At 36.4% G+C, this 24,470-nt stretch overlaps 2 protein-coding genes and 1 long non-coding RNA gene across 8 annotated transcripts; 1 reads left to right on the top strand and 2 right to left on the bottom strand.

Moving 5' to 3' along the window:
• Window positions 1–4,689: 4,689 nt before the first annotated feature.
• LOC103863244 lies at window positions 4,690–8,343 on the bottom strand. Of its 6 annotated transcripts, XR_631930.3 has the most exons (8): window positions 7,650–8,336; window positions 7,291–7,560; window positions 7,098–7,196; window positions 6,833–6,996; window positions 6,579–6,656; window positions 6,373–6,491; window positions 6,138–6,290; window positions 4,690–5,940 (listed from the first exon to the last, which is right to left on the bottom strand). It is a non-coding gene; the product is annotated as an uncharacterized LOC103863244 (long non-coding RNA). The 6 variants fall into 6 exon arrangements; XR_631933.3 differs by having other exon boundaries at window positions 4,694–6,290; window positions 7,291–7,555; window positions 7,650–8,343; XR_631929.3 differs by having other exon boundaries at window positions 4,694–6,290; window positions 6,810–6,996; window positions 7,650–8,335.
• A 3,810-nt stretch (window positions 8,344–12,153) lies between these two features.
• Window positions 12,154–15,778, top strand: LOC103863245 (diphosphomevalonate decarboxylase MVD2, peroxisomal). Its single transcript, XM_009141005.3, has 9 exons — window positions 12,154–12,483; window positions 13,250–13,448; window positions 13,813–13,876; window positions 14,109–14,253; window positions 14,465–14,551; window positions 14,632–14,789; window positions 14,889–14,937; window positions 15,118–15,242; window positions 15,335–15,778. The coding sequence occupies exons 1-9, from the start codon at window positions 12,274–12,276 to the stop codon at window positions 15,555–15,557; spliced, it is 1,260 nt and encodes a 419-aa protein (XP_009139253.1). The 5' UTR covers window positions 12,154–12,273; the 3' UTR covers window positions 15,558–15,778.
• A 233-nt stretch (window positions 15,779–16,011) lies between these two features.
• On the bottom strand, window positions 16,012–20,358 carry LOC103863247. The gene is made up of 3 exons (XM_009141006.3): window positions 17,455–20,358; window positions 17,103–17,365; window positions 16,012–16,854 (listed from the first exon to the last, which is right to left on the bottom strand). Exons 1-3 carry the CDS (start codon window positions 17,462–17,464, stop codon window positions 16,075–16,077), a joined length of 1,053 nt encoding a protein of 350 aa, XP_009139254.1. The 5' UTR covers window positions 17,465–20,358; the 3' UTR covers window positions 16,012–16,074.
• Between the last annotated feature and the right edge of the window lie 4,112 nt (window positions 20,359–24,470).

Genomic DNA, 24,470 nt, shown 5'->3' on the forward strand with positions numbered 1-24,470 from the left:
ATTCTGAGGAACCAGGGTTTGGGGTTTTAAAACATCGATTATTTTCGCCGTATTTCATTTCTTATACAATTATAATGCATACCATTGAGGATTCTTTGTATAGATGATCATAAACCATGAAATAACACAATTTCAAAAATAATTCTAAGTATTCCCTTTACCGTTTATTAAAGTGTATAAGTGTTTCTCTTACGTTGTGTGGTTTTCGTTCATGCAATCGTAAAAGTGTTTGTTATTGGATAAAACACCAAAGTTCATAGTTCCAAACATCATAATCTGGTTATGACACTTAATGAAGGTTATATACGTGTTATTCAATCCGTAAAACGTTGTTTTCGATTTAAAACCCCCAGTTCCTCGGATTTTCCTCGGAATATACCGAGGAGATTCCGAGGAAATCCTTATGTTCGTCGGAATTTCCTCGGAATATACCGAGGAGATTCCGAGGAAAAAGAATCTATAATCAAATCCCCATCTCCTCGGAATTTCCTCGGTATTTTCCGAGGAAATTCCGACAAACATAAAGAGTTCCTCGGAATTTCCTCGGAATTTTCCGACAGAATTCCGAGGAACCTGGGGTTTTCAATCGAGAAGATCTATTCCGAGGAAATTCCGAGGAAAACCTATCTGTCCTCGGAATTTCCTCGAAATTTTCCTTTAAAAAAAAAAAAAAAAAAGGTCGAGGCTAGTCTTCTTCCGAGTCGTCATCACCAGATGAATCTGAATCTGGATCTTGGTGAAACTCTCCAATCACTGGTTCATCCTCTTCGTGAACGGCGGCTTCTTCTCCGAAGTCAGTTAAATCGACTACAAGGCCAACTCCACCTAAATCTTCTGCTGCACTTAAGTTGCCGGATGTGCTTGGTTGTAGTGGGTCTTCCAGCTCAGAACTTCCCTGAACTCGGCCTCTCGGGTTGAGTCTTGTAACAGTAACCCATGGATCATCTCTGTTCCTTACCCGGGGGTACTTGATATAACAAACCTGATCGGCCTGAGAAGCAAGAATGAAAGGATCATAATATTGCAGCTTCCGTCTTGAATTTACTGATGTAACACCAAATGCATCTGTTCTCACACCTCGATCTGGAGTGTTGTCGTGCCAGTCACAATAGAAAACAGTACAGCGCAATCCAACCATGCCCAAATACTTGATTTCCAAAATCTCATTTATGTGTCCGTAGTATACATCATCTCCTGATGCAGAACAAACACCAGCATCGTAAGTCGTACTCGAACGTCTCCTCTTCTGAGTTGTGAATGCATATCCTCGAGTACAAAATCTCGGATATGACTTCACAACAAAGTTTGGTCCAACGACCATCTCGCGTATCCAATCGTCAAATGTTTCACCTCTGGCCAAACCATCACTCACATAGGTAAACATCCATCCACCAAATTCTCTCTGCTTCATTTCTTCTAGTTCGTCCTCTGTGGCGTATCTATATTCTAACCGCTTTTCTGCCATGAAAATCCTTTCATATTGAAGAACATCTTCGCAGTTGGTGAGTAAATATGTTTGCAAATGACTGCGCTCCTGATCAGTAAGTCGACGGTCTTTTGGTTTTCCGCTAAGTCGTCCAACGTCTGTGAAAATGTCTGGAACCTTCCAATGATATGTTGCCCGTTCGCCTCTATCATCATGCCGAGCAGGTCTTCTGTTTTTGGTCTGAACTTCTGCTGGAAAGTAGTACTCGGCAAAGTTTGAAGTTTCTTCATTGATCATCTGTGCGACTATAGACCCTTCCACCCTACTTAAATTTTTCACCATCTTCTTCAAATGGAACATATACCGCTCATACAGATACATCCATCTATACTGCACAGGACCACCAAGCTCCAATTCTCTTACCAGGTGAATAACAAGATGCTCCATAACATCAAAAAATGAGGGAGGAAATATCTTCTCAAGGTTGCACTGAATCACAGCTATGTTAGTCTTCAAATTTTCAATACCTTCAAGAGTCACTGATCTTGTGCATAAATCGCGGAAGAAACCACTTATCCCTGCAATTGCTTCATGAACATTTCGTGGTAATAGTTCCTTGAAGGCAAACGGAAGGAGACGCTGCATCATTACATGGCAATCATGGCTTTTCAAGCCAGTAAACTTTCCTTCCTTTCTGTCGATACAGTTACGCAAATTAGATGCGTAACCGTCTGGAAATTCCACATCGTTTGAAATTCAATCAAAGAACGCATCCTTTCCCGCTGCATCAAGTCGGTATATGGGAAAAGGAGCCCTACCACTCTCATCAACATGAAGTTCTGAACGAGCACATATATCGACTAAATCCAGTCTTGACTTCAAATTATCCTTTGTTTTACCTTGAACATTAAGGATCGTGTTCATCAGGTTGTCAAAAAAGTTCTTCTCGATATGCATGACATCTAAATTATGCCTTAGTAGATGATCCTCCCAGTATGGCAGATCCCAAAAAATACTTTTTTTGTGCCAGTTATGTAGGTTTCCAACACCATCTACCGGAAAATGCTCATGTCCACCGACGTCTGGCGTTCTTTCTGCACCAAAATCTCTAAGTTGTGTCTTCAAATCTTTCCCACGAATTTCCGGAGGTGGACTGTCAAACACCCTCTTGTTCTTCGTAAACAAATTCCTACTTCTACGATATGGATGATCTGGTGGTAGAAATCTCCTGTGACAGTCAAACCAACACGTTTTCCTTCCGTGTTTTAGTTGGAAAGCATCAGTGTTATCTTGACAATATGGACATGATAGCCTTCCATGCGTTGTCCATCCAGATAACATACCATATGCTGGAAAATCACTTATTGTCCACATTAGTACTGCCCGCATTTGAAAGTTTTCTTTATACGAAACATCGTATGTTTCAGCACCTTGAGTCCATAGTTGTTGCAACTCATATATTAGTGGCTGAAGAAACACATCAAGTGATCTCTTAGGATGCTCTGGTCCGGGAACGAGAATCGAGAGGAACAAAAACTCTCGTCGCAAGCACAGGTTTGGGGGTAGGTTGTATGGTGTAAGAATGACTGGCCATAGAGAATACTGTCTTCCACTCTTGCCAAACGGGCTGAAACCATCAGTACATAATCCAAGGTAGACATTTCTTCTCTCATACGCAAAGTCGGGATACTTTGATTGGAAATGCTTCCACGCTTTTGCATCTGAAGGATGTCTGATCTCACCATCTGTTGAGTGCTCCGCATGCCATCTCATTGGTTGCGCTGTGCGTTCAGACAGATACAGCCTCTGCAACCTTTCCGTCAAAGGCAAATACCACATCCTTTTATATGGTACTGGAATTCTTCCACTCGTATCTTTATAACGAGGCTTCCCACAAAATTTGCATGAAACCCGCTGTTCATCCGCCCTCCAATAAATCATGCAGTTGTCTCTGCATACATCTATTACCTGATACGATAAACCAAGACCAGCTACGAGTTTCTGAACCTCGTAGTATGAGCCAGGAGCTACATTATCTTCAGGTAGAATACCTTTTACATAATCAGCAATCGCATCCACACAGTCTTCAGCCAAATTATAATCCGTCTTAATGCCCATCAATCTTGTAGCAGATGATAAAGCTGAATGACCATCTCTGCAACCTTCGTACAATGGTTGCTTTCCAGCATCCAACATATCATAAAATCTCCTAGCTTCGGCATTGGGTAAATCTTCCCCTCTAAAATGATCATTTACCATCTGCTCAGTACCTACACCGTAATCTACATCCGTTCTAATTGGATCTTCTAATCTAACCGGTGGCTGAGGTTCGCTAGTACTACCAAGTTCATAATCAGTTTCTCCATGATGATACCAAATTTTGTAACTTCGTGTAAACCCACTCAAATATAAATGAGTCCAAACATCCCATTCTTTAATAACTTTTTTATTTTTACAATTAGAGCAAGGACATCTTAACATACCTGTTTTTGCTTCCGGTTGTCGGTGAACTAACCCCATGAATTCGGTTATACCTTGTTGGTATTCTTCCGTAAGCAATCTCGTGTTCGGATCCAAATGAGGTCGATCGATCCAAGAACGAAAATAATTGGAAGAAGACATGTTTTTTATGAATCAAATTCGTGTGTAAAGAAAGTGAGAGGGAGGATGAAGATATGGTGTGAATGAAGAGGAAGAGGGGTGCTTGTATTTATAGGTGAAATCCTGCCGACGGTCCGAGGAAATTCCGACGGAATTCCGATGCAAACGGCTAGTTCGTCGGAATTTCCTCGGAATTTTTAAAATCCCCCAACGGCTCTCCAACGGCTCTCTAACGTCTATAATATTTCCTCGGAATTCATCGGTTTTTTCCGAGGAATACTAGTTTCCTCGGTATTCCGTCGGAATATTCCGACGAAATGTGTTTTCCTCGGAATTCCGTCGGAATATTCCGACGGAATTCCGAGGAAGCACAATTTTGTATTTCCTCGGAATTGCCTCGGAAATGCCTCGGTATATTCCGAGGAATTCATTTTCCGTCGGATCGTCCGTCAGAATACCGCTGTTTTCTTGTAGTGGTGTATTATTTTGTTTTGAAGTTGTTTAATTCAAAGTGGAATAGCATGAGTGGTTGTGACTTATGACTAAGGTTATTTGTTTATTTTTGTTGTATTTTATGTTATACTGATTGTGATATAAGTTATTAGATGTGGTTTCAATTGTGTTGTTTTTGTCAGGGTGGTTTTTTTGAGGCGTGAACTGTAGGGATTGTTTTGTGTTTTGTTTTTTTTTTTTTTTTGTAAAAAGGCATGTGTTTTGTTTATTTGTTGTCTTGCTTGTAAAATTTTAAGTGGTTTCAGGAAAATAGAACCCGTATCTGACTGCACACAAGACATATCATCATCGTTACCAAGTTCGGGCATCTTAGGCAAGTCAAAAAACAGAGCCTGCATGATATGTAATGACCAAAAAGTTTGGTTAATTTAGACGTTGCTTGTTAAGGATTTTTTTTTTTTTATGTGGTCTAGACAGTGACTGTTTTAAGTCTGGGTATATGTTTATAAAGGAGACGTTCAACTGAAGAATTTAAATAAGCTGGTAATAAGCTGGAGTTAATTCTCCGGAAACAGGCAAATAACAATTTAATTTGTGTCCTGAAAGCTCGGGCTGCAGCTGTTTTCCTTGAATCCTTTTTTTTGTCACAGCTAGAAGTTTGAATGTGATGCTCCTTTTCGTAGCTTTTCGAGCGAAAGTTCGATCGATGTTATCTATGACTTGTTGACAAAGTATTAGATTTTTAAGTAGGAGTGGAGTAATCTAAATCGTAAGTGGTTAAGTGATTGTGGGCAAACCTTTTATTATTGGAAGGATGAATCCACAGAAATAGAGGCTGATGAATAATTGGAAAGCACTTTATCGTAGTTGCAATCATAGCTGGTTGTTCTTAGATAACGCAAGTCCATGTTGTCTGTTTTTTATTTATGATTTTATTCAAAAGAGGCTGCAGAAGATTCAAAGTTTTGTTTTCACGATTTTTGTAATTGTATAATATATGTTTTAAAAAGTACGACATACAGAAATATATTTCTTCAAAAAAAAAACATACATAGAAATATATAATTAACCATTTGCATGTGGCATTTTCTCATTTTCTACTTGAAGATGAGAGAAAATATTGTCAACAACAAAAAGGAAAATATGCAGATAATCATGAAAGAGGAATGAACTCGTTAACTTCAACTGCAGAGTGTGTGGAACTATGTTTAGGAGAAAGACCAAAGAACCTACTGTGGGGTTCAGAATATCTAGGAAATGTAGTTACTCGGATGCAGAAACATGAAAAGATAAAAGTATGAAGTGCAAAATAGTTGTGACACTAAATCAGCTCGCTCTTACTGCCGGTGTAGAACACCTAGTCTTTGGGGCGCTTCATAGGGCTGCGACCTTTTTCTTCAGCCAACTCCTCTCCAATGTCACTGTCTGGCTGAATAGGGCATAGCCGTGGAGTGCTTGACCTGTAATATTAACATTAGTTGTGCAGCCTTCATTGTTCAGGCGAGGAGGATTGTCAAAGCAGGTGGGATTTTCTTGCTTGCTCATTTGCACAAGGTACTTAGCACAGAGAGAAGAAGATATTGTGCTACATATACTGTGTTTTTTGCTTACATAATTAATACACTATTTCTTTAGTGACATTGTGTTCCTATAGTACCTAACAACGCCATCTGCATTGTCGACATGCATAGCATGAAACAGCTGAGAATCCACGTTGCAGTTTGCGGTAGCACTTCTGAAATGAGAAATAGCACCATCTGTGTGCTGTGTCAATGCAATCGACGACCGCAGTGCAAAGGAACTCTGGTTCCTGCTTGTGTATAATTTTAGAAAGGGGTTAAGATATGGTCAGCAACATGTTCAACGAAGCTTGAATATAATTATGTGTTTACCTCAGGTGATGCAGTGAAGCCGCGGGTATTGAGTTCAGACAGTGTAACTAATTCAACTTTTCTTAACCCCACCATACTTAGTAAGAGCTCAGGATGATCCCTCATCGGTGCCACTCAACCTAGCAGAGCAACAAGTTACGATTGAGTTATCAGTTTCCGTTTAAGATGAGCATGTCAATCAACAAAATGAAAGGATTCAAGCTTACTTTTTAAGATAATTACTGCTAACTCCACCGTCGTTGTCAAAATAAAAGTGCATGAGGTTGCGTTGAGAAGCAGCCGCCCTGGAATGATAAAAATTTAAAAAACATATAACAAAAGTGATTGGTCGGCTATTTTAAAAAGCTATTAGTCATCTTTGTATTGAAACCTATCATGATGAAAGAGCATTCTTAAAGGTACATGTGCTTAAAATATAAGAACATGAGCACACATACTTTGAACAAAAGCAAAACTTGACCTTAAGACCATGCTGCACCTAGCTGAACATTGAGAGGTTTTTGCCACCAACAAACTTTGAGTTAATATTTGTTGCAATAACCACCATTGGTTAAACACCAGAATTCAATAATATTTTATCCAGGTAGGCAGCAAATCAAAACACTCAGACAGAAAGGAATGTCCCTAACATGGGAGAATAAATCCAAATCATCGAACATAAAAATTAGAAAACACAAATAAGTTAAACTTCCACACTTCATGAAATCAGGAGAATTGTCATATACCTATCGAGCTTTAAGGTTGCCAACATGCCATGAGGCATTGAGCGCTCTAGGTGTCATGGTTGTGAATGGTTTTGATGCCTCTAACTTCTCCAAAGATATCTGCAAACCAAGACAATCATTGACGCTAGTAGCTGTGAAATATATATTTGTATGGAGCACTTGCACAGGTTGCTAGCAATACGCCAATACGTACCTGTAAAATAAGTGTTCATATTGGCAAGTGACATGAGCTGATCGTATTTCCGGAACCTGAAGCACTCCTTGGGGATTCTCACTTGTATCTGCTACCCCAACAAAAACAGTATGCTCTGTGTCTAATAGACACTGGCGTCTCATCAAACTTGTAGGTCGGATTGCTTTTTGCAATATCGAAACCATTCAGCTCATACACATTGCTTTCTTCCAAGATATGCCTGAAGGAGTTAAGACGGTAGATGCTGATTGATCCTTGCATGAGCCTGGCCTGCGAAAGTAATATATGAAAGAGGATTCGACGATCACCGTGTTTAATTAAGAATCTGCTTTAAAATATGTACAAACATTTGCAGTTACCTTGTAAAAATAAGGACTATATGAACGCCCATCAGTCTGTGACATCTATGTAGTCACATACACGCAAGTCCCATCAAGGGTCTTGTAGTTTGTTCCAATAATCTGGGGACAAAAAATAAATAAACTACGAACAAAGATTGGTCGTAATGAATCTAATGACACAAAGCAAAGAGAGCGATAATTAGACCGGGAATGATGCTTCGTGCAACAATAAAGCTAGCACCAGAGATCCTTCCATGCTCTCTGAGTTGATAGCGAGGCGATAAGATCAGCTGAGCCGCACTCTTCAACTCCATATATATAGGGTTCGAGGAAATTGGAGAAATGAGGGAAGCCGGAAGGATGAAGAAGTTGTCGACTCCTACCATTGAATGCCGTTACTAACCTCTATTGATTAATCATGGAGAGTGGAGTCTTAAATTAACTTCATCGGTTACAAAACAACCGGAGGCAGCTTGGAATCGCTACGAAAGAGACGACGGTACAAAGGGTTTTGGTGGTGGGTCTGGTAGCCTAAAATTCTGATGAACCATTAAAAATAAATTAAAGTTTAATGTTACTAATCTCGCTTCCAGCCGGACCAAATAAAAGGGAAAATTAATGGGCCAGTCATCAGTGGCCCAGCCCGAGTAAACGACAGAAATCGTTTGGAAAAATAGGTGCCACGTGGCGCAAAACACCCTCCTCTACCTGATGACGTGGCGCAAGGAATGAGGGACAAAACTCTACTTTATTATTTAAGATACTTTGGTAGAGAGATTTTCATGTTATTTTGAACTTTGGAGCAATTACGAAAAGCTCTTTCTTTATTTTCCACCCACTCACATTTTTCACAAGTTTTTCTTCTTTTCTTTGTCTTTGGATGATTCGATTAATTAAATATGTCTTAAGAAAGACAGCAAGATATTATCCCCAAAACAAATGCTACAAATCAAATAGAGAATCAAAAACAAAAAGATTAGGCAGGCATGAGCTTGTTCCAACGAATTTTATAACGTTTACATGTGCCTTCACATGTGAAAACGATAATTATGTATCCTAGATCTCTTTAATTGGGTTTAATGTATCCAAACACCCTTTATCTGTCTCCACTGATACCTAACTCCATTTGTTCTTTCTCAAACATTGTAGGTCAAGTTTTGGTAGTATATCACTATATACTATATATGTACACTATATACTGTAGAAGGACGGTCTCAGATTTTGAAAAACTTGAGATAATTTATAAAGAAAAAAAGTTAAATATTTTTTGTTTGAGAACCTAATGTTTATGCATGTTCAATTCAGAATTTTGGAGATAAATTAAACCAATAATATTGCATTTGTCTATTTTTGGGACCCCACATACGACGTTTATACGATGAAGGTTTGACCAAAAAAAAGTAATTAAGTTTTTTTTTTTTGTTTTGTCAATAAATATAGGGGAATTGGGGCCTATAGCTATGAAAAAAACGTTAATTAGAGGACTAGCGCTTTACCCTAACGGATCAATACACGCCGTGATATATACATAATATTACTGTAAGACCCTTTTTAATTTACCGGCTCACCTGCTATGAAAAAAAAATGAAAAATCATTTTCTTTTAACCCCTAAGTAAATCGTGTTTTTTCCCTTTCCACACTACCTCCATTCCCACTTTTTTCATCTACGGTTCTTCCCCCTCCATACGCTTCTCTCAAAAATCTCCTCCACCCGCTCGCCTCCATCTCCGTCGTTCTCGCTTCAGATCGTCTTCATCTTCTATTTTGCTTCTCGGTTCTCTCCATCTTCGCTAACGCGTTACGGTGTCGGCGGAGCCAAGTAAAATCGCTGGTGTCTCCAACTTCATATCGCCGCGGGGTTCTCAATTCTCTGCCACGACCGTAAGTTCTTGCCTCCTTATGCTTCTTCTCTGTTTCTCTGTTTTGATTATTCCATCTCGTCAAAATTAGGGTTTTTACTAGTTCTCTGTATCACCGTGAAGGAACCAATAACAGATCGTATGAAGCTGTTTATACTACCATTGCTTGGAATTATCCATTTCAAATGACATAGTATTCGGGAATCACTCAACCATTTTTTGTAGTATACTATATCCTGTCATATCATAGTATGTATTTTCATTTTAGGTTTCCACTTCGAATGACATAGTAATCAGGAATCACTCACCCAAGATATTTAGTAAACTATAAGTTTGCAATTGCTTGATTTGCTACCGGTGATTCTGTGTTGTTTGAGTAGTAGTATGTGCATGTTCAAAAGAACTGGCCTCAACCATTATGTGTAGTTTTGGTGTGGTTTGATTAGTAAGTTCGTCATGTCCGTTTTGTTGTTCATTTAATTAACAAGTGGAATAGAATTCAGCTACACTAACAAAACAAATAATATACATGTCAAACTATTCCATTTCATCTCTAATAGTAAAGCCCCTAATACTATTTTCCATTTTTCTATCGGTTCACCATCCTCCTAGTCTTTCATATGTACTTGTTTTCATCAATTTTTGTTAAGTGTTTAATGTCATGTGTAGGTTTACCACTCTCCCATTAGATTTGTATCCAAGTGACGTATACAGTATATGGAATGGAAAATGTCCACCAGAATATACATGTCATTTCAAGCTTTGTATATAAGTTTACCATAGATTTCGCTTCTCTGTGCTGGATTGGGGTTTATATTTCCCTATCTTGGGTTTAGTATTTGATGTCAAGTGTTCTATTATCATACCTCCTATCTTTCTATTTGATTTTGCTCATGAAGCGTCTACATACATATGTCCCCTATTATACCAGGTGAGTTTTATTCAAAAAGGTTTGGGTTCCATTAACTAGGTTTTGGGGTTTACATTCCCCTAACTTGGCTTTAGTGTTTACTCTCAAGTGTAGTTTTAACACTCCCTCGTAATGAAGCATCTAAATACATATGTCCCCTATTATGCCATGTGGGTTTAATTACAAAAAGGTTTTGGTTCCGTTTACTATGTTTTGGGGTTTATATTCCCCCAACTTGGGTTTAGTGATTACTCTCAAGCGTAGTTTTAACAGGCCCTCATTAAATTTGTTTCCACCTAACATAGTATACTGTAAATGGAATGGAATGAATATAAAACTATATAACTATCAGAATAAGATTTGGGGTTTATATTTCCCCTAACTTGGGTTTAGTGATTACTTTGTCCTCTATTATGCCATGTGGGTTTAATTAGAAAAATGTTTGGGTTCCGTTTACTATGTCTTGGGGTTTATATTCCCCTAACTTGGATTTAGTGATTACTCTCAAGCCTAGTTTTAACAAGCCCTCATTAAACTTGTTTCCACCTCACATAGTATACTGTATGTGGAATGTAATGAATATAAAACTATATAACTATTTTGGATGGCAGAAGAAAGCTTTGCTTGAAGCTAGAAACGAAATTTGGGAGAAAAACAAAATTATTGCACAATTGAAGAAGACAATTGCTGAGCTTAGTAGTGATTTGATCAAGAAAAAAGAGATGGAAGAAGACATAATTAACCGCTTTCTTAAGATGTAATGATCTTATTGTAATGTTTAAGCGATATTATTGTAGTGCTTACGACATGTCTTGGTCGGGACTTTTTTGTAGTTCCTATAATATCAACTAGTTTTTAATTGAAGACATCATGTTTCCTTTGTCGTAGGGTGAAGGTGAATGCAAATCTCCTTTACCTTTGTATATAATCTAGCTCATTAGGAATGTAAATACAAGTCTCCCATCTCCATTATATTATTTAGATATATGTATATATGATATACTATACAGTTACTATATGATTAACATGGTTTATATAAGGTTGAATTGTAGTTTGGATCGAATATAAATGATTAAGTGATAGAAATGTACATAACATACACTATACTATATGGAATATAACTACCTTCAATTGCAGATTTATTGCACTAACGACATCATCACAGACGAGCTGTAACCCACAATTGCAAATTTATTGCACTAACGACATCATCACCTTTTCTCAACCGCACACTTCACCATCTTCGGTTGTGATTATATTAGTAAATATAAACTGATCTATATTCGATAGAATGGAAAATATTCTCATATGACATGGCGGTGACAAACTTTAAACTATTGTTATACTATGTGTATTCTATTTGAAGTGGAACTATTTCCATATTTTGGCATCAGCATTACGATCCATGCATTCTCCGTTTGTAACGTTCTTTCTTTTACACTTCTGTTTTTTTTATATTTTCATCTCTATAGAATGTTTTCCTTCCTTTCATTTTAATTTTAGGCGTTGCCAAAATACTCTCATTGTTACTATGGGTCAGTAAATCACTACATCGTTTACTTTAGTTAAAGGAACTGGGAACCTGTTTCCTACAAAGGTATAACCGGCTAGTAAAATTGTAAAAAGACAGTGAGTACATTATGTCAACATCATGGCTACTCTCTTAATTTTCATCTTAAATATGGCTATTGCTGCAATAAGCCCATAAATATATAAGAATAAAATAAATATAATCCGTTAGGAAGGGGGCGCGTCACTTTAGTTTCTCCGTCTTCTCTTTATTACTTTTGGATTTAATCACTTGAAAGCTCTCTCTCTCTCTCTCTCTCTCTCTGGGCACAGTCTCTACACGCTTGGGGGAAGATTTTTGTTATGGCGGCGGAGAAATGGGTGTACATGGTGACGGCGCAGACTCCGACGAACATTGCGGTGATTAAGTATTGGGGAAAGAGAGATGAAGTCCGGATTCTCCCCGTCAACGACAGCATCAGCGTGACTCTCGATCCCGATCACCTCTGCACCGTCACAACTGTCGCCGTCAGTCCCTCTTTCGATCGCGATCGAATGTGGCTCAATGGCAAGGTACTTCTTCGCTTACGAATCTCTGATGTTTCTTCACTATGAGATTCCGTTCGCCGATTCCAACGGCTTTGCTTAGATGTTGATTTCAATGTCTGAGCTACATTTAGATTCGAACTTTGAATTCTGAGCTAGATGAGTCTTGATGTGAAATCAAATTAGTATTTTTGTTTTTCCTTCATACACTGTCTCATTAACTCGGCGCTAATGAACAAAACTAATGAACAAATTTTCATTTGTAGAATTGAAAAAAATTAAAAAATATTGATTTATTCAATTTATTTCTCATCAAAATTGGATAGGAAAAACATTTCATACATAAGGAAAAGAGATGAATAGAGAGTGTGTCAATAATATAGCACAATTTTCAACATAATTGGTATAAAATTTGGGGAACAATAAATTCATGACATATTCTCTCTGTTCCACAAAGATGGACTTTTTATTATTTTCATACATATTAAGAAAATACATTAAAGTGCTATAATAAATGTATCGTTTTCCGTAACTTTCAGTTTTCAATTCAATAAAATCAATTATTTTTCTTGAAGTTTACAATTTTTTCATAGAAAACACAAAAAATACATCTTTCTGAAACAAACTTTTTTTCTAAAAAGTCTATCATTAAGGAACTGAGAGAATATATATTTTTTTCTTTTCAACAATGTGATCGGTCACTTACTGAAGCCAAATTCAAAGTTTTTGTATGAGTCTTTATGATTGGATTCAATTTCATTTTTTGTTCTTGTTTGTTTTCCTGTTAGTATAGGAGATCTCTCTTTCTGGGAGTAGGTACCAAAACTGTTTGAGGGAGATTCGAGGTCGTGCTGGTGATGTTGAAGACAAGGAGAAGGGTGTCAAGATTGATAAGAAAGACTGGGAGAAACTTCATCTACATATTGCTTCTCACAACAACTTCCCTACTGCTGCTGGCTTAGCATCTTCAGCTGCTGGTTTTGCTTGTCTTGGTATTTTTCTGACTTTTCTCTCTCTCTGTTTCCTTTCTCGTGGGTTGATTGAAACTGAAGCATTACAAATTATAGATTATTTACACTCTTTCTTTGCCTTACATATTGAAGGAACCACATGGTTTCATAATTGTTATATATATATATTGGTGCTTATAGTTCATTTTAAGGTCAGTATATAGCGAAGATGTGATTGCTTGTTTTTGAATACAGGAACTAAATTACAGCTCATGAATTCTCAATTATAATTTATAGCTTGTCATTAACTCCTTTTTCTTTCCATGACAACTAAATTATTTACAGTTTCAAGGTTGATTATGAACTTCAGAGTGATCCTTGTTTATGTACTGCTCCTTTTCTACAGTTTTTTCTCTTGCAAAGTTGATGAACGTAGATGAAGATGCAAGCCATCTTTCTGCGATAGCCAGGTACATATGTAGTGGATTTTCTTGCATTATAATGTATGTATCATTTTACTCGTGCATTGATTATGTACGGATACTATCTTGATTCTGTTTTACAATGACTTTTATTTACGCCTCAGTTGTAAAAGTAAACGTTCTCCATGTTGTTTTATTGTTGAGTTACGTGTATTCTGACATTCTTCTAGAGATTAAGTGGCACTGGTTTACCAGGTTTAATTTTAGTTCTCTTGTAAAGGCAAGGTTCAGGAAGTGCTTGCCGGAGTCTGTTTGGTGGATTTGTTAAGTGGGAAATGGGAAGCAAAGAAGATGGAAGTGACAGCATTGCAGTTCAACTAGCAGATGAGAAGCATTGGAATGATCTTGTTATCATCATTGCCGTGGTATGAATCTTATAAATCTATTTCAAGCGACTTGTATACTTGGTCGCAGAATTACTCTCAGTCTCCCATCTGCATTATCGCATGAATACGACAAGTCCGATTGATCTGAAATCTGTGAAAATTTAATCCCTGCTTATATTTTCGTTCATATCTTGTAAAATCTTTTGTTTATGTATGCTTTTTGAATCCTTTTAGCTTTTGTTACACACAGGTGAGTTCACGGCAGAAGGAAACGAGCAGCACCTCTGGAATGCGTGAAAGTGTTGAGACGAGTTTGCTTTTACAGCATAGAGCAAAAGTACGTTAGTAACTGATGTTTGATGAAAGTCTGTATTATTACCTCTTAAACTTCATTTTCTGTTTTCTCTTTACCTGTAGGAAGTTGTGCCTAAACGGACTCTGCAAATGGAGGAAGCTATTAAAAACAGAGATTTTGCATCCTTTACGCAATTGAGCTGCGCAGACAGTAATCAGTTTCATGCTGTTTGTCTGGATACATCTCCACCCATATTTTACATGAATGACACATCCCACAGGTATCTTTGATTTTGGACATTCATATGCTGCTTCTTTTTATCTAGCGATCATCATACAACTTTCTTTTCTTAATATCAGTCCGTTAACTGCTTCCTCAGGATAATCAGCTTGGTTGAAAAGTGGAATCGTTCTGAAGGGACACCACAGGTAAAGAGTCCTACTAAGTTGTGTCTTGGTAGACCTTTTGACCATATTTGCTAGTTACAATAAGCATTAGGAGTTAAGATAGTTCAGACCACCTTTATCTCAAATCTCATTGCAAAAAAACTAATATGTGTTCCTCGAATATATAAACAACAAATAACTCAAAAATTTAAATCTGGACAGGTTGCTTATACATTTGATGCTGGCCCAAATGCTGTACTGATTGCACGCAACAGAAAGGTAGCAGTTCAATTGCTCCAGGGGCTTCTCTACTATTTCCCCCCTAAGTCTGACACTGATATGAAGAGGTGAGAGATAGAAACTTTGTAATACTTTTAACGAGTTTAACATATATGACTAAAAAGCTGATTGTAATGATTTGAGTTTCTTTGTTTACCAGTTACGTAGTGGGAGATAACTCGATTCTTAAGGAGGCAGGGTTAGACGGAGCAAACAGTGTAGAGAATCTGCAACCTCCACCTGAAATCAAAGACAACATTGGGTCACAGGATCAAAAAGGAGAAGTCAGTTATTTTATCTGCACTAAACCTGGAAGAGGTCCTGTCGTGCTTCCAGACCAAACTCAGGCTCTTCTCGATCCGGAAACCGGCCTTCCCAAGTGAGCATTTTCTCTGCTTGATCAATTTAATGTTATGATTTGCAGCATCCTTTTTACTGCAAGTTTAAGAAACCATATTTGTGGCATAATAAGTTCAAGCTTCCTTGTTATGATGTTATCTGCTAGCTTTCTTATGTCCAAACAAAAAATCATTGTTTTCCTTTTACGTGAGTACATCCTTTTACAACACTGCAACATATACCAAGTATTGATATGTCTTGAATCTTCTATTAGCTTTAGGGTTACCAAATGGGACAATCATATATATTGTGTTCATGTAATATCCTAAAATTATATTTAGCTTTCATAAATCCAATCTCTCTTTATCAGTGGATATAGCCAATTTATGAATATTCACTTGTTTCCGTTTATTTTCTTGCACACATTTTCTTGCAAAAACCAAAAAAGTTCATTCATAATACAGAAATTCATACATGGGGGTGAAGGAAGAATGTACAATTCTTTCTTGAGTCTAAACAATGTAACATTTAACCAAAAAAAGAGAGAGAGTGAATTGAATATTAAGATGCTTGGGGAATAGGCAATAGTTCCTTCAATATTGTTTCTGCCACCCCATCAGCATTAGGAAACAAATGACCAGCCCCTGGAATCTCATGATACTTTATCCAACTTAGTTTCTGAGCAATGATCCTTTGTAGCTGTATCGGTACAAGCCTATCATCATCCCCTTGCCACAAATGCACCGACCCTTCACCTTTCGGGAAGGGATTCTCAATCTTCATTGGATCAAACCCCCATTTCCCAAATCCCACAATCAAGTCCCTCTCCAATGATTCATGTACCCCTTGCTGCGTTGTTTGGTTCTTGTAAGACACCCTTACGGCCAGCTTGGGCAGTAAAGCCATATCTTGAGGTGAGAATATCGTAGGGCTTGACTGCATCACAGCTGATGTTTGAAACAGCTTTTGATGGTTCCACCAGTAGAGTAGCCACGGCGTGTGATGAGTAATGAGCATCGCAAACCTTTCGGTTTTAGTTTGCTTGTTCCATAGCTCCCAAGTTAAACTATCAGGGAAACTAGGCCACCATGAGTTGGTTACAGGACAAAGCAGTGTGGCTCCAGCGAGCCTGTGAGGGATGTACTTGAGAACACCCCAAACGGCTTGGCCTCCCATTGAGTATCCAACCACATAAAACTTGGAACCAAGTTGTAGTTGGTCAGCGAGTTGTTCAATGTCATGAGCTAATGTCTTTTCACTGCGACGGGAATGAGGATCGCTCTCTCCATAACCTGGTCGATCATATGATACCACGTAGATGCCGTTCTTCTCAAGAAACCCCTGACGATACAAAACAATGCAAATTACTCATCTCTATTGTAAAAACAAAAAAAAATGGTTAAAGCAGACAAACAATTGAGCTACCATTAACATTTTTAGGTTAATTTTAATAAATTCTTGATAATTTGAAGATTATGTGACATATAACTATTTAAAATTTGAGAGCAAAGACGAATGTCTCATTTGACTATGCCGTGCCTTTTAAGATAGAGATAAACATAACAAAATAGAAGAGATTGAATCATTACAGGACGAACACGGTTGGCGATAACAGCATCACGTCTGAAGGTGGCGAAAGCATGGATAAAGATGATCTTGAAAGTGGCATTTTGTCTACTAACACCATGTTCTTCGTAGGCTAGATAGCGTCCATCACTTAGCCGTATCCTAGGGGCGGTAATAGGCGGTCCACCGGGCGGACCGCATATCTTAGAAGGTGGAGGTATACAGGAAATAATAGCCCATACCCCTAATGCAATCAACACTATTATAAAGGCTCCTCCTACTAAGCCTGCCAAAATTTCTCAAAAATCAATAATCAATTATCACATTTTCTTTTGCAGGCTTACTTTCATGTCAATTAATCAATCAAGAACTCACATTTCTTCATGCTGATAAACCTTGTCAAATGCAATATACCAACTTATAATCAAATAAATTGGCAAGTATAGGTTTTAAAAGTGTTGATTCTTGGATATATATAGAGTTGGTAAAACTTAAAATCGACAGAAGAAAACCTTACATTTTCATCTCACGTATGTGACAACGTGAATCACGGTGGATTCGGTGAAAGTTTTTCTTTGTTTGAACCATTAATCCAGAAATAGGCGGCAGTAACAAAACCCCAACCATTGCAACAATTTTTTCTACAAATGTATTAAGCATTAAACCACATTTGACATTTGTTTTAAAAAATGTTTTCTAATTGTCGGGACCTCTACTTAACATGTAGAAAGTTTCATATCCAAAAATAAAATATATTTGAGCACAAGATATATATACATGCAAACGCAATGCATAAATAATTGGAAAAGTAGTTTTCTTTTGCTTCTTTTAGTTTGGTAAAATAACATCATCTTATTATAACCATTAGAAAGTTACATTTCAATTTTTTTATAAAGAAAATACCTTACGTTCATCACGTTTTGGATAAACAAGCAATGTATAAACAATCACGCAGAAATTATGTTTTTCCACTGGCTCATAAATATAACTGCGTCTTTTGGTACACTGACAAACTCAAGTTAAAACTGCCACTCTGGAATACCTTAAGGATGTTTCACAGAAGGCTCCGATTTTTTATACAGGATAAATCAATACCATTGGTCATTTGGTCTAATTGGTCTAGTTGTACTCTCATGATCCCAATTTATTGTACTAAACATTATTTGTAAGCGTTTGTTCATTTGGGATTTATTAATTAAGAATACAACTGTATCTTCTTCATCAAATCTTCTTCTCTATCACCATCATCATTACACAGATTCAGCATCTTCAAAATGATCTCTCTACCATTTTAGATCGTCTTCTAGACCTGTTCACCTCGTCTTGGATCCTCCGTGGATTCTAGGACCCTATTTTTCCTGTTGCAATTTTCCAAACGTTCAGAATTTGACCAAAAAAACTCAAGTGCTACAATAAGAACCTCTATAGAGTATAGACGTAGAAGCCAACTGACACACAAACAAGAAATCGTGCATGGACGAGCACTGCACCCCACGTGACTGACGAACCGTTTATTTTTCTGGCAAGGGTGAAAATGCTTCCCGGTGGATGTGTCTTTAAACACTATCAAAGCCAGACCTAAGAGCGTTTATTGCTTACAAAGAGCGTTTATTGCTTAGGCTTGTGATCTTTATATTTTGTTCTTGAGAAACCTATTGGTAGTGAATAAAAGAAAAGACAAGTTTCGGTATCAAGTTTATTCAAATTCTATAGCACAAGGTTGAGGTTAAAATCCTAACAAGACCCATCACCTGAGGTTGATTGGTATGATGCGGTTTGGTTCAAAGAAGAAATACCGCGTTGCTCGTTCATAAGTTGGTATCAATGGTAGGAAGACTACCAACGAGGGATCGATTGGCATAATGGGGACTTTCAGTTCCAGAAAATTGTGTGTTTGTGTTCCAGTTGCAGGAAATCTCATCAGCACCTTTTCTTCGGATGCTCTTACGCAGTTGATGTGTGGAGTCGCTTCTGTGGAAGATTTATCTCCTCTCCTCCCTCGGACCTCCCTGCAGTGGTGGCCATGATCTCACGGTACAATGGGTAATTCTCTTCTCAGGTCAAAGTCCTAATGAAGCTCACCCTTCAGGTCATCATGTACAACCTTTGGTAGGAGCGTAATGCTCGCATTTTCCGGGATACCTCTCCTCAGCAAGGGACCTTCTTCAAGCAAGTGGACACGGAACTTCGTGACAGGCTGCTCTCCCTTCATATCCTAACCCATCTGATGCTCACTCTCTTTTCGAGTTGTATTTTTGGTTCATTGCTCCTTATAGCTAACTTGTTTTGTTGTGTTGTCTCTTTATTTCCCCTTAGCTCTGTAATAAGTTAGTCTTGCAACAATGTAAAACTCAAAAAAGTTCCGTATGGAATTTTAACATTTGTACCAAAAAAAAAATCTAAGTAAATACTTTATGCTCAGCAAGTGGTGACTTACCACAATCAATATATTTAGGGTTTTTTTGCAAAATTGACCTAGAATTCAAAGTCAAACACAAAACTAACCTCACTTTTTTGGAAATTGGTTTTGTCCTATTTACCCCACAAGTTTATATAATTCACGAAAATGCCATCACTTTTTTTTTCAAAAATGATATTTTTACTCTTCCACCCTCATCATCTTCAAGTAATTACAAGATTGCTATTGTCTTCAATACCCCAACCACCATGAACAACCAATTTAAAGCTCTTAATGCTCCCAAAATCGATTTACCCTTCTTCTTTTTCTTTTCTTATGAACTAAACATAACATATCTCTCACTTTCTCTCCCCATTCAACTAAAAAAAATCCAAGATTTTGATTCTACATTTTTTATGGTTCATAGAGTCATAGAAGCTAATAATTTTGGATGGGTCACTTTCATTTGAAATTCCATGTGCTTGGAGAAGCCTTATGTGTGCTAAGGAAGTAATCTCACCAATTTAAGATATGAAATCGAGTTTTTTTTTTCAGATTTGTTCGTCCAGACGACTTACCTGGCTGTAGACGACTTACTTGGAAGTTGTCTGGTCAACGCAGAAGTTATTTTTGCAACTGACTTTCAAATCTGTTTTCTTAGACGACTGAAAGTTAAGTCGTCTGCTTTTGTTTGGTTACAAAAAAAACTCCAAATAACCTAGACGACTTACATTTCAGTCGTCATAGATTAGTTATTTGACTGGATTATTTCAGAAGTTTGACTTTCCTGGACGACTTACATTTCAGTCATCTGGTAAAAATTAAAATATCAATATTTTATTGAAACTAAACGACTTACAATTAAGTCGTCATAGGTTAGTTTTGCAATTGAAAAAAAAAAACTTCAATATTTAATTATACCTAGACAACTTATAATTCAGTCGTCCGCCGACGACTTACATGTAAGTCGTCCATAATTTTATTCCGAGATTCTGGTCAAACCTCGTAAATCCTGGACGACTTACATGTAATGATTATTGTTATAGACACTAATGATTATTGTTATGAGTTGGAAGAAGGGTTAAAATGCTTCTTAAAATGTTGTATCAATATGAAGCTACCAACATTCTTGTTTATTAAGATGAGAAAAAGGCCATTGGAGTTTATTATTGCATATTAGAAATCCAAAGATAAGAAAAAGGCTATTGAAGTCTATTAATTCATTGATTTGTAAATGTGTAAACACATTGTTAGCACATGTATTACATCTTGGAAAACATTATTACTGATTTTACAAAAAATTCACAACTAAAAAAGTAGACATACAAATCACAAAACAGACCACAAACAAAACTATTATAAATCATTCTTCTATAAAGACAAGCTTGGACTCCACTTGAAGTCTTCTGGACGACTTACAAGTAAGTCTTCCTGGAAGTCGTCTGGAAGACTTCCTGGAAGTCGTCTAGCGCATTATATTTTAGACAACTAACAGGTAAGTCGTCCCAGAAGTCTTCCAGATCTGAAAAACCTGTATATCAAATTCAGATCTGAAAAACTTGCATATCAAAATATGTTCAAATGGGTTAAAAACAAAAAAAAAATGAGTTGAAAATTAGATAAATCTACCTTTATAGAACACACAAAATACATATATAAAATTAATAGATCTACATTTAAATGAGTGGAAGATGAGTACCATCTGATTTGAAACCTGCAAAAAAGATAGATTAGTAAGAAAGACATGAGACAAAACTGAAAAATTCATATAAAGTTTGGTGTATTCAAGTCAAAGAGATTAGAGTGGGTTTGGAGAGTTTTAGTTTGGGAAAAAAGTAAGAACTTTATACAACAAGAAGTTACCAAATGAAGAAAAATCAGGCATAAAAACTTGTCAAAACGCTCAGATCTATTATGAAAGGGAGACTTCGTCAGAAGACTTCCAAGAAGTCCAGATGACTTTCCTGGAAGTCGTCTACTGCATTATATATTAGACGACTAACATGTAAGTCGTCCCAGAAGTATTCCAGATCTGAAAAACCTGCATATCAAATCCAGATATGAAAAACCTGCATATCAAATCCAGATATGAAAAACCTGCATATCAAAAAACGTTCAAATGGGTACAGGGAAAATGAGTGGAAGATTAGATAAATCTACCTTTATAGAACACAAAAAAATACATATCTAAAATTAATAGATCTACCTTTAAATTAGTGGAAGATGAATAACATCTCATTAAAAACCTGCAAAAAAAGATAGATTAGTAAGAAAGACATGAGACAAAACTGAAAAATTCATATAAAGTTTGGTGTTTTCAAGTCAAAGAGATTAGAGAGAGGTTGAAGAGTTTTAGAATGATGAACATTACATTTTTGTTTCAGCCATTTGAGAGGATTAGAGAGAATGTGTAAATTTTTCTTTATATGGGGAGACAAAAAATCTAATTAGGTTAAATATTTTTGATTCAGACGACTTCATACACGACTTACAAGTAAACTAGTCGTCCAGAAGACTTTAATATTTTTAGCAGAAAATTATAAAATATTTTTAGCGGAAAACTAAAATAGAAGATTTACAAGTAAGTCATCTGGTTTAAATTATTTAAGCAAGAAATTGTTTTTTTTTTAATTTTAAGCAGGAAAAATAGACGACTTACATGTAAGTCGTCTATTTTAATTTCTTCACGTCTAGACCCTAAACATAACCTTAAACTTAATTAACTAACTAAACACTTCATAAAATCAAATTAAACTTCAAAAGTGTTTACTATACACAAAAATAAACACATATAGGTAAAAAAATTAATTTTTCAAAAAAACATTCAAGCTTTCCAAAATCTAACCCTAAGAATACATACAAGACTACAACATATGTTGTCAAATCCTAGACCAAAAAATACCATGATTCACTACCTACACTCATCTATGTTTAAAACAATTCAATTTTGTTATATTTTAATTTATATCACTTAAAAGTGTTTATAATTACATGATTTTAATTTTTCGCTTACCAAAATATTTTTAAATTTTTTAAAAATTATTAAGATCAGCTACACCAGAAGACTTACTTTGAAGTCGTCCAGACGATTTCCAACACCTCAGACGATTTTATGGGGCTATATTTTTAAGAAATGGTTTGTGTTTTTTTGTTTGATCACAACGGGCTGGGCTGTAATTTCACAAGTCTTTTAGATTATTTTTGCATTTGATTCAAGTTTGGATATAGGTTTGGGGTTAAAATCAAGTTGTGGGTTAGTTTTAGCAAATTCCCCGTATATTTATGATTATGACTTCATGAAACAAAATAATCGATTAAGATATACGAGTAATTAGACCTCTAGCCATCTTTTGCCTACATGTGTTGGGTAAATAAATTTAACTGAACCTCACAAGTCACAAAAATGTAGAAGAAAATGTCAACAAAAAATTTAAACAATAACCAGTGATCAAATAAAATCAAGAATGAATTAATACACCTTCATAATTGGAAATTAACAATAGATAACGACATAGAGTGACAATCCTCGGAAATTATTAAAATGGTTGCAATAATACCCACCAAAATTTTTTATATAAAAAATAATACTGGACTTTAATAATTGTTGCAATTATTAAAGTTAATATTTCTTTCTTTCTTTTGGTTTAAGTACTGTAAACCTTATTTTTTAGGCATTATCTTTTGTTGTTTTCGGGTTAATGTATACTATTCATTAATTATTTTTTATTTTTACTTTTTTTGGTCATACCATTAATTATTGTAACTATATACAATTAATTACTACCATTATAACAAGAAACGTGTGTTTCTTTTTCTTCTCTGATATAAACACATATTCATTAACATATTATTAAAATATATTTTTTCCGTTTTAAAATAAATGCTGTTTTGGAGAGTTTAAAATGTTTCAAAATATTTGATGTTTTGATATTTTTATATTAGTTTTAGTTTTACAAAAACTGTATCACCATTCACCAATGATGTTTTATAGTTGTTTGTATTATTGGCTGAATTAGTTTTACTTTAATTTTTAATATTACTTTTTTTTTTAAAGTTTATACTTTAATTCTTGTGCATTCACTTAAAACATCAAGTATTTTGAAACAGATAGAGTATTAAACAGTTCGATAACTAATATATTGAGAGATACTACATTAATATTATTTTGATATAAAATGATAACCAGAAATGTATAACCAGATCGGTGCGTCAAAGATGAAAGTGTTTTCCTTTGTACAAGATCGGTTCAATGGGAGAGTCAACACTTGGTCATCGAGACTCCTTTCTAAAGGAGGAAAAGAAGTTCAAGTCAAATCTGTGGCTCAAGCTGTTCCGACATTTGTGATGTCGTGTTACTTGATTCCACAAGGCATTACTGTTAAACTAAGGAGCACAACGTCTAATTTTTGGTGGAGCTCAAAACAGAATAGCAGAGGTTTACATTGGATAGCATGGGACGAAATCTGTACCCCCAAAGATTCGGGGGGACTAGGGTTTCAAGATCTCCATGACTTCAATATCGCGCTTCTTGCAAAACAATTATGGAGACTAATTCATTATCCGAGCTCCTTATTAGCACGTGTTTTAAAAGGACGATACTATAATCACACTTCTCCCTTGGAAGATCGGCGTACATACTCACCATCATATGGATGGCGTAGTATCATGGCAGCAAAACCTCTACTCATATCGGGTTTACGGAAAATAATTGGTACGGGTCAAGATACGAGGGTTTGGAGTGAGCCTTGGGTTCCAGATGTAATGGCGCGACCACCTAGACCCGCTGACCACATTGTATACATGCTACCCCAACTCCTTGTTCATTCCTTCATTAGGAATGATACCAAAGAGTGGGATATACAACTTGTACGGGATTTTTTTCACCAAGATGATATCCCTTTAATACTCGGGCTGAAACCTTCTCGCTCTCATGCCCCAGATGGATATGTTTGGAATCATACAAAATCTGGAATTTACTCAGTTAAAACTGGCT

The sequence above is a fragment of the Brassica rapa genome, chromosome A04, assembly GCF_000309985.2.
Source record: "Brassica rapa cultivar Chiifu-401-42 chromosome A04, CAAS_Brap_v3.01, whole genome shotgun sequence".
Classification (NCBI taxonomy): Eukaryota; Viridiplantae; Streptophyta; class Magnoliopsida; order Brassicales; family Brassicaceae; genus Brassica; species Brassica rapa.

Coding starts and splice junctions, on each gene's coding strand:
- LOC103863245 (XM_009141005.3), top strand. CDS start 12,274: ATGGCGGCGGAGAAATGGGTGTACATGGTGACGGCGCAGACTCCGACG. Junction 13,449..13,812: donor TGCTGGTTTTGCTTGTCTTG/GTATTTTTCTGA, acceptor CCTTTTCTACAG/TTTTTTCTCTTGCAAAGTTG. Junction 15,243..15,334: donor TCTGACACTGATATGAAGAG/GTGAGAGATAGA, acceptor TTTGTTTACCAG/TTACGTAGTGGGAGATAACT.
- LOC103863247 (XM_009141006.3), bottom strand. Junction 16,855..17,102: donor TCGCCAACCGTGTTCGTCCT/GTAATGATTCAA, acceptor TTGTATCGTCAG/GGGTTTCTTGAGAAGAACGG.